Below are 10,921 nucleotides of genomic sequence, written 5' to 3' on the forward strand. Positions count from 1 at the left end.
CTTTTATCTTCAAAGGCTTGAAAATGAAAAATATTTTCTGGTACAAATAGTATATTCTTCTCATTTTGCATTTCTTGATAAAATACACATTTAGCCATTGTTGAATGTATGGTGCAGGACCAGATAGACTTCCATTTTGAATTGCTAATTCTTTCAAACTCTTAAATTAAATAGACAATGGCAATAATTTCTTTTTTACTTTTTGTTCTCTAAAAGCTACGTGTTTGGAGAGAAAACAATGAGTTATCTTCTTTGAAAACAACAGTGATAGCATTGCCTGTCTTCTCTTCTACTTTCCAGGAAAAGGGCAGAACAGACTGTAGGCCTATTGTGGTTCTGTGATTTTGGTTCTTGGTTCAAAGGTCCCAGTCTTATCCAGGCAGATAGAGGAGCCTAGATGTTTAATTCTGAGTCTGCTTTCCACTCTGAAATTTGTGAAAGAATAAAGAAAATCTTTCTATATATCTGACTGTCATAGGGAAGAAGGCAGCCCTGGCAGAATGAAGCAGAGAAAAAAAAAGGAGGAAAAGAAAAATATCTATTAGAATGCTGCTACTAGAAGAAGTGTCTCTGTAATTACAATCTAAGTCTGATTGATTTAAAGCACCTATCTGTCTCAGATGACTAAACTCTTCTTAAAAGCCTGCTTACTAAACAATTCTTAGTCACTAGTGAACTAAACAGGATCAGGAGGACTAATTTTTCAGATTCTAAATACTTGTGAAAATCTTTCATGTGCTTAAATCAAACTCAAAATATAACAGAATAGTACAAATCTACACTGTTTCTTACAGGAAACCTCCATCCAGATGGGGAATTTCCTATATCTAAAAGGAGGAGCAATACTAGCAAGTGTGCATGCCTTGCTGTATGAGCACCATATCACTTCATCAGCTTCAGCATGCTTGCAGATGTACAGGGAGAAGTGCACTTCAGCAGGACTGGAGAATTTCAGAAGGCATTTACACAGAGCATTCACTGCACTACTTCCAGCCTGCAGCCTTTGGATTCTCTCCATAGAATTGTCTCCAGAGCGAGTTATGCACCTTAGGTCAGATTGTTCTTGGTTACTATTGGGTGACTCGGAGAAGAGCATTTATTCAATTTGGAAAGTTCATCAACATTCATGGAGGTAGAGGACACAATCCATTCTGTTTCTCTCTTGATAATGGCATAGGCTTAAATTCCTTTCATTCCTAGAATGAAAAGATCAGTGAATCCCACCCAAGATCATGGTCTGGAACTGGCAAAGGATATGATATAATTAAGGACCTAACAGCTGGCAGGCCTTCAGATTTTCCATCAGTCTTTTACCATTCACAGGGCTTGTGGCAGTGTCACAGCTTAGCCCACAGTCCAGGAATGCAAGGGAGAGGAAATAAAACTCTAATTCTTAAGGATTTTTATTGTGACCAAACACTTAAGGTGCTTTATTTCTTGAAATTGTTTGAGGCTAGCTAGTTTTCAGATTTATTTATAACGTAACTTTCATTTTGTAGAAAGCACTGTAAAATTGTAATTTTTGCTAGCTTTTTCTTTTGCAGAACAGCCATTCTAATATTTTGGGATAACAACTGTTAAGAATTATAATGCACCTAAACAAAGCTGTGTTGCTACTCTTTTATTAGTATCCTCATCTTTCTGTGGGTACAAATTTTCTAATTAGTCTTTGATTCTTAGTTAGATCTCAAAGAGATATCAACTGATACAGGCACTGTATATAATTTCAATGATGTTAAATTTCACTGAATTTATATCAGCTGTTGTCAGCTGAATTTATATCAGCTTCTTGTCTTGCATAACTGCTGTTGCATGAATGATGAAAGAAGCTCAGGTAGCTACATTTTTGTTTTAACAAGGGCAGTTTGAAGCAAGAATCATAGCTCATAGATTAAAACCAGAAAAATACAGAATTTAAAGCTGACCTGAGCAGAAGTAATAGAAATATTCTGAATTTTGTGATTCCTGAGGATGTTCTATACAAAAATTGCAGTAATACTGTATGTTAAGTTCAATTTCTTAACTAAAGATAATAAAAAAAAACCCCTACATTCCCTCTGTTTTCTGTGTGACAACAAATTAAATGAATGATCCAAAGTGATTACTTTAGAAAATATTAATAAAAGCTTCAGATGCTTCTTTTTATATGGTCAATAATCAATTCAGTGACCAAACTCAAATAAAATACTTTGAATAAGTAGAGAAAAAAGACTGAAAAAATAATGGAAGGCCATATTTGCCATCATACAGGACCATGGTTGTGCCACATTCTGAATACCATGTACCATTCTAGTCTCCTCATTTTAAAAACAGAACTGGGAGTGGAGAAGGTCAAAAAGGAAATTCAAAGGTAAAGGTATAGAACAACTTATGTACAAGGATTATTTGCATGATTCAGGAGGCCTTTGGTGCTGGAAAAGAGATCAATATCTGATTAGTATTATGAATGGATATAGTTGAGACATGTACTAGTCAGCTAGAAGGAGGCTTCCTCATGCAGCTAGGAATCATCAAATTTTCCACTTAGTGGTATTTGTAGAAAAAATACTTAAAGCATAGCAACAAAGAGAAGGGATGAGGAGCAAGGGAAGTTTGGATAGAGACGGAATTTTCCACATGAAGGGTTCTCCAAAGAAGGTGTCAGGAATCAAGTACAAAACAAACCATAGGAGGAAACAGAGCTGTGGAACTCATTGGTGACGTATCTTATCAGTCTTAAAAGTTTGAAAAGTGCCAAAGTGATCAAATGCACAGAAGATCAGTCTGTTTAGAGTTACTGAAACAGAAATCTTATTTGTTCATACATTTCTATGTGTGATGGCATAATATTGTAAAATTGAAAGGGAAATGATGAAACAGAAAGCAGACACAGCAACAACATCTAGCAGAGGAAACTAGAATTATTGGACAGTTGGGAAGAAATTAGGGGTCTATAATACACTTGCATGTTCTTGCAAGGCATCTGCAAGGCACTTGTGTGTTCTTCTCCAGACACGTCTAGTTGCTGTTGGAGAAAACATGATTTTTTTAAATGAGTCTTTGGTTTGATCCTGCAAAGCCACTTTTGAGTTCTCATTTGATGCAGTAGATCATGGGTTACTGTCCTGTTTGTCAGACTCATCTGTGTTTGCAGATTTTTTGAATGACCACACACATCCTTACTCTTTTCATGTTGTGCAGCAGAAAGGTTTGTAAGTTAAAACCAGAGAGGCCTGTTTCTGTGAAATATCCATGTATATGGTTTTCTGTTTTCACCCTTCCTTTCCAAAGTGTTCATTTCAGAGGTACAAGTCCTTCAGTGTGTTTCACTCTCTCCCATTATAATAATATCTCCATTAATTTGCATTCTCAGTTTCTTTATTACCAAATACCTGTAGAATATTGACTTTTACCTTTCTGGGAATTATTCTGAAAAAAATATATCCATGCCACTGGTAACATCATACAATGTGTAGACAACTGCAGGAAGAAAAATGGATCTAAATGGAAGAGTAAACTTGGTCTTGTTTTCCCTCCACCCATTGCATAAACAGGATTGCTATAAGGACAGTGGATGCAGTGGCAACTTTCTGTGTGCTGCCCTGCCTTGATAATGATCCAGCTTATTGTAATGTCCATCAATACTCTCCTGCCTTTGCTGTCTCTGAGATATCTTACCGAGGAAAGAAAATTCTGAATTCTTTTATACAGAGCATTTGCAAGCAAAGTGCTGCCAAATTCTTACAGTGCTATGCCAATAAAAACAGTCTTGGCTTTTGATTAGTTATTTACCTGAAGAGAGATTTTCCACCTTGAGTATTAGATTGTTTGTTTGTATTTTCACTTGCTCTGAAGTAGTCATGTGTTCAGAGAAATAAATGCATAATTTCTAAACCAATACTGTAATTATAGGTAATGGAATGTAACAGAGCTAGAATAAAAGGAAAAGAGTGAGAAATTAAGATGTATTCTGTACATTTTTGAATTAATATTTTTTTAAATCTCAAATTGATCAGTCTTAAATTTATGTTAATATACCTATGGTTGATTTTACACTGAGAAGAGGACCTAAATCACCAATTGAGGCCTTCATGGTTTCTTGAAATTCCTTTTTAGCTTCATTTTCTCTGCTCCAAATGTTAAGGTTTGACTTGGCAAAGAATTCATGGCTCAGTGTCTTGAAAGAGAACTCCAAAATTTCTGATATAAATAAACTGCCCATCTTTAAGGAAGTTCTAAAAGAACTATTTTAATTAAAAAACTATATTCATTAAAATATGCCTAATGAAGCTAAACATCAAAAAAGTTCATCACCCTCAAAACATAGGATACTAAATGAATGGAGTGTTCTATTTTAATACATTTAAAAATTATTTACAGATCTATTCCTGTGTTGTTTTAATGATGCTTTCTGGTATTATGCCTGATGAAATCAGTGTCTTTTCTTTTTCAAAGAAGAAGTAAAAGAAATGGAATAACAATTTGCCAGTATTTGTTGGAGAAGAGTTGCCAGGCAGTAGTAAAAGCTCCTGGTTCCTTTTTGGTAACAATAGACTTTGCTAGGTACTAGGAAATCCATACTTTCCAGTAAAAGTACAAGGCCAGAACCAAATATCAGTCTGCCATGCTCAATAAGTGCTTTTCCAATGACACTTGTAGCACTAGATAAGCACTTCTAGATTTTTTTGCTCCTTATTATTTTTCTATACAAACATTTCTGCCATCATCATCGTTCAGAACCACTTCTGGCTATGCAGTCACGGAGGAAATCCCCCTACTCAGCCCTTTTGCAGCACTGATTTATTGCACTGCAGTGGTGATTTGGGTTGACACTGGTGAGCAGCTAAGCATCTCACAGCTCTTTTTTCACTTTCCCCCTTTCCCCAGTGGGACGGGGAGGAGGAACGGAGCAATAACAGTGAGAAACCTTGGGAGTCAAGATAAAGAAAAGTTTAATAACTGAAGGATAGCAAGAAGAAGAAGAAAGAAAAGAAGAAAATGAACCAGAATGAGTGATGCAAAGGCAACACTCAACACACAACCTACTCCAGAGTGTAGAATGATAACCAACCAGTTCCTGAACAAAAGATGGCTAACTCCTCTAACCCCTCCACCCTCTTTTAATTGCTAATCATGATGCTACATATTATGGAATATCTCTGGTGAATTCTGAGTTTTCTGCTCTGTTTTGTCCTTTCCCAATCCATTATGCACCTCCCCAGCCTATTCACTTGAGAGGCTGAGAGAGAAACAGAGAAGGCCTTGGTGCTGTACTGATCAGCCAGAGCTAGAACGTGTGTTACCAGCATTTGGGTCAAAAGTCTCAACCACAGCACCATATGAGCTTCTGTGAAGAAAATGTACTCCTTTCTATTCAGAGCCATTAAAATGGGGCCAAACATTTCAATATTTCATCTAGGAGTGACACTTGGCTATGGAAAAGGAGGCAAAACTGGTTATAGTAAACTAATAGATAAAGTAGAGTACGCAAGTTTCTGAACTATATGTAGGCATCCTCAAGGAAGAGCACAAAAAACACCATAGAATTTAGGCTGCTCCATGTTTTATTAATTGGCTCTTTTTCCATGAACCCCTAAAATAGGTCTATGTTTAAGCTTCACAATACTAAGTGCAGAAACTTGTGTTTTTGCCTGCTCTTTCTTGTGTTATTGCAACCTTGTGTTTGGGAAGAAGAGAGATTGAAGAAAACTGAATCAGTTCATGTGAAAGAACTGCTGCATTTGCAGGAATTCTATTACACAGCAATGCTCTGTGTTATTGGGCTTGTGAGTCTCTGAGGATACTTTCTGTAGCAAATAGTATACTAGCAGTATATGAAAAAGCAGTTGGATGGAAAATGTTAGTGAAGCACAATGAAGTCTAGAGCTTTTTTTATTAATGCTTGTGGGCTTTTGTTTAGTGGCAAAACAGACTCTTGACTAGGAAGGACAGGTTCAGGCCTTTACTCACGAATGCCACCAGTTACCCACACTGAAAATCAAAAACAGAGGTCTCAGGACTAACTGCACAGCCAGAAATCTTTCAGGTATTACAAAATCAATGACAGTAACAATCAGTTGTATCTGTTAAATTGGATATGAAGAAGTATAGAATGCATATAGCCTAAATAATCAATTTCCATGATATACGCTGTCTTTCAAAAACCACGTAAAGGATCAGTCATCAATCATTTCAAAAAATTCCCTTCCTCTCCTGAATCTTCAGTTTCACATATCTGAAAAAAAGGAGAGACATATTTTCAAGGCTTTTAAACTCTTACATATTTTTACATGGAACTGGGAGTCTAATCCTATGAAATGTAAATCATTAGATGAAGAGAGGGAAACAAAGGGAAAACAAACTGTAAGCAAAGAAAATGAGAGTGGTAAGCAGCCTGTATCCTGCCTACAGATTGCTGGTTTACTAGCTCTGCTAGATAACTGCTTAGATTCATTGTGGCTTGACAGATTCATTCTAGACAGGCACATTTTTCCTTTTAACCATATTTCTTTTCTTGTTTTGCCCTCCTTCCCCATATGCCATAGAAAAAAAAAATATTCTGAGTCTCTTTCTCTCTGTGACATCTTCATTGCTGCTTCATTAACCAGTGCACCATCAGTGCATTTTATTATAGCTTCTCTCCTGGCCTACTGTGTTATTGCTAAGATGCAGCTATGAACTGGCTATCAAAATGCTGGTCTGTGTTTTAATCCTTCTGTCCATTCGAAAGAGGAGGAAGTTGTCTCTTTGGAAAAATCCTGAATTAAATCCATATTTTATCTATTATCCTTACTGGCCCTATATGAAATGGATTGGGTGGGTATAGTGTAGGATGTGACAGATTTATTTACCTATTTAGTTCCTGTAAAAGGCTGAGGAAATATCTCCTGTGTGATCAGTGTATTAAGACAATTTAGACTGATTTTATCTATGTGCCTTCAAATGACCTTGGAAAACTACTGAAGCTAATGAAAGTGTGTTTCAATTTCATGATTGTTAAGAAATGAAAAGGCCATGCTGTGATAGATATCCTCTGTGACATATACCTCCAGTTGTACCAGTAGGGAGGGGACATGATTTAAATACTTTCTGGTTTCCAATGGGTTTCCTAGGTATGGAATGCACTCAATTCATTTTTAAGTGAAGAGAAAAATGTAACTGCAAGTATGATAGAAGCACATAAATCAGTGCCAGAACACAGAGAAATAAAACAGGCCTATCTGGAATCTCATATGTAGCCATGAAAAGGAAAATAAGAAACTTGATGGCCTCTTCAGAGCAGTGCAAATGTTAAAAAATTGGGCAGTGTGTGTCGTGCAAATTTTAGGGGGAATGGGACTACACATGTTGTCAGTCCCTTTCCATCCACCCTGCACAAATTCCAGCCCTCCCAGGTACGCTTGTCAGAGCTCTCTGCCAGTGCTGCATGTTAGACAGCTGCGAGCCTGCATCTGTTCTCTGTTTTCCACTCAATTAAAGCAAAGAGAAAAAAATATAAATAAGAAAAATTGCCCTGACAGCAAATTTTGTGAAAAACTGTGTCTGAAAGATAAGATTTTGTAGGAATTTGGTACAAGATCTTCTGTTCCTTTAAAATGTGATTTTGCAGGTTTTTTTATTACTGCTTTTAAATTGGTGCCTTTTTTTTTTTTTTTTTTTTTTTGTAAATATACAGAAGGCTTTCTATCTTACACAGATCTCTATTTAATTTGGGGAGGAAATGGTGAAAAAAGAAGCAAAGCAAGAAAGGAGAAATGCTTGTCATAGTAGATACAGATGAGGGAAGCCAGTAGTTGGTCTGTAAGGGTTTGTTAGAAACGACTGTGACTCCTCCTGCATTAACTGACATGGAGTACACTGTATGTACAGCTGTCAACTCAAAACTCATTTAAATTTTCATTATTCTGTCATTAACATTGTAGTTGTGACAGAAGATCCCTGTCAAGAACATAGACCAATGAGTATTCATAAAAGGAACAGGGAAATTGTATTATTATTATTAGATTCATAATGACATGGACTCCAAGCATGGTCAGGCTGGCACCACCAAGACAGCACCCTGAGAGTGGACTCCAGGGGCAGCAAAAGTAAATGAATGTGTCTCTGATGGTGGAAGACACAGCAACCTAGCAGGGTGAACATTCAAGCAAGAACACTTCACTCTGAGATGCCACACACAGCCTGAAGGACAACAAGATGGTGTAACTCAGTTTTTGTTACTCACTCATCACTTACAGACGTCATACCAGACAAATAATGTGAATGTCTGTGATTAAATCTGAAGGCCAATTTAAAAAAAAAAAATGGCAAAGGAGAATTGAGTAATAACTACTTGGAAAGTATAGGAAAACAGACATTTCTCTTTTGGTTTACTGAGTAGAGAGGTACAATTTAATCTCAAAAAATATTTATGATTAAGAAATTTGGTTATTTTGGTCTCAAGTAGAAATGATGGGGTTTGTATCACATATCTCAATATATTGTTTCTGTCTTCCCTTCTTTTACAGGTTACCTGTGCAAATCTAACAAATGGAGGAAAAACAGAACTTCTAAAATCAGGAAGCTCCAAATCCACACTAAAGCACATATGGACAGAAAGCAGCAAAGACTTGTCCATCAGCCGACTGCTGTCACAGACTTTTCGTGGAAAGGAAAATGATACAGATTTGGACCTGCGATACGATGCCCCAGAAACTTATTCTGAGCAAGATCTCTGGGACTGGCTGAGGAACTCCACAGATCTGCAAGAGCCTCGGCCCAGAGCAAAGAGACGGCCCATCGTCAAGACTGGGAAATTTAAGAAAATGTTTGGCTGGGGAGATTTTCATTCCAACATCAAGACTGTGAAGCTAAATCTGTTAATAACAGGGAAAATCGTTGACCATGGCAATGGGACGTTTAGTGTTTACTTCAGGCATAACTCCACTGGTCAAGGGAATGTATCTGTGAGCCTAGTGCCCCCTACAAAAATAGTGGAATTTGACTTGGCACAACAGACAGTGATTGATGCCAAAGATTCCAAATCCTTTAACTGTCGAATCGAGTACGAAAAGGTTGACAAGGCTACCAAGAATACACTCTGCAACTATGACCCTTCAAAAACCTGTTATCAGGAGCAGACCCAGAGCCACGTGTCATGGCTCTGCTCCAAGCCCTTTAAAGTAATCTGTATTTACATTTCCTTTTATAGTACAGATTATAAACTAGTACAGAAGGTGTGTCCTGATTACAACTACCACAGTGACACACCCTACTTCCCTTCAGGGTGAGGACCAACTTGTGTCTGAGACTGAAGCCTGGGGAATAAAAGAGGTCGAATAACAGGGCTGTAACCTCAAGGAGGAAGGCCACATCTATTGCCTGGAATGTGTCTACCTGCTGCTGCTGCTGATGTCAAATGGCTGCAAATATGTTAGTGGAAAACAATCTAATGTAATTTTTGCCCAGTCAGCTCCATGTATCCATCTAGGTGTAAATCACTATGGATTTGAAATAAAACCATGCACATACACAGAGACACACACGCACACTTTTCTGCTCACATTATTGAGATTCCTGTTAAGAAATCTTTCATTGTCTGATATCTGAGGATTCAGCATAACCTATCATCAAGCAAAATGGATTAACTAGACAGTACAAGGTTTCTAAGGCAGACTGTTATGGAAATCTCCTTGAAAGTCCTTTGAGTACATGCCAATCAATAATCCCCACTCATGCATTCTACTGCTTGGAGCAGCTGTACTGGTAAATAATACTGTAGGAATAAGTACTTGTTAAAATGGAAAAAAAGTGTGTTTAGAGTTCAGTATTCCGTATTATATGAACACAGCAAAGTGTCATGACTTTTCCCAGCACACAGTAGGCACATTCAAGGTGGTGTTGGTGGCTCTTTTTCCATGGAGCAAGCCTGTTTCTAGTAAAGATGGGCAAGCATTTGGAATTTACATGTGAGCAGACATTCTGGTTTAATGTTTCTCTGACTCTTTAAGCTCTGATTCTTTAAACTTGTTAGAGTTTAGGCCAGCTAAACTACTTAAAAACTGGAATTGATCTCTAAGAAGGAAAATGCCTGGCAGAGAACATGTAAGTTATAAGTGGCTGTCTTATCTTTATTACAAAATATTGTAACAAATTCAATATCCTAGTCTTCATTTGTATGAATGGTTTGTATTGTACATAATTTAACCAGTGTTATTTGAGCTGCTTATTAATATTAACTTGTAATTGTCTCTCTGCTTGTTATTGTTTAAAACAATCAAGGAAATGAGGAATCCATTTTATCAATGTAGCTGTAAACTCCATTAAAAGACAGAACTATGTACAAAGCATTTATTCAGCTAAAGTATTGTTGAAAGCTATACATATACAACATTACAGTCTGTCTGTATTTAGATATTTTATTTCCAGAGGAAAAAAATGAACTGTACATAAAAATAAAAAATCTTAAAGTTGAGTTTCAATATGTACTGTGTAGATAGTAGTTTAAATAGTTCTGGCAAGCAGGTAATACTCCAAGTCTAATACGATTTTCAATATTGTCCCATTACATATGTACATATATAGACATCTATTTATGAATTTGTGTGTGTGCATATTTGTGTGTGTATAAGTACATGTGTGTGTGAGTGTGTGCAAATACATACATATGTTGAATACATAGAACTTTCTTGAGCCCTTTTCCTAGCAAGCAGATCATATTACTGAAAGTCTTGCTAGTTCAAGCAGAAGCCCCCACTCCGATAAGAAATTACAGGTGCAGGGCTTTGTTTAAAATGAGTCATTATAATTTAGAAGTGGGAAAACATAGAGCCACTCTTTGTGCACAAAGGCCTGTCTTTGCCTTAATTCTAGCCTCCTGTGAGGTCCTGATCTCTATGGAATGAAGAGATCCCTTTTTATGGTATTAGGGAATTTTCTTCCTGTAAGGAAAAGCTCATAACTT

At 36.9% G+C, this 10,921-nt stretch overlaps 1 protein-coding gene across 1 annotated transcript in view; it reads left to right on the top strand.

The window, feature by feature from the left end:
* The window catches only part of NXPH1 (neurexophilin 1), a 138,204-nt gene extending 127,878 nt beyond the window's left edge, over positions 1-10,326 (top strand). The window contains exon 2 of the mRNA XM_018909458.3: positions 8,487-10,326. Coding sequence (XP_018765003.1) covers positions 8,487-9,248 — 762 coding nt within the window. The 3' untranslated portion in view covers positions 9,249-10,326. The remainder of the gene's footprint in view (positions 1-8,486) is intronic.
* The last annotated feature ends 595 nt before the right edge of the window (positions 10,327-10,921 follow it).

The sequence above is a fragment of the Serinus canaria genome, chromosome 2 (genome assembly GCF_022539315.1).
Source record: "Serinus canaria isolate serCan28SL12 chromosome 2, serCan2020, whole genome shotgun sequence".
Classification (NCBI taxonomy): Eukaryota; Metazoa; Chordata; class Aves; order Passeriformes; family Fringillidae; genus Serinus; species Serinus canaria.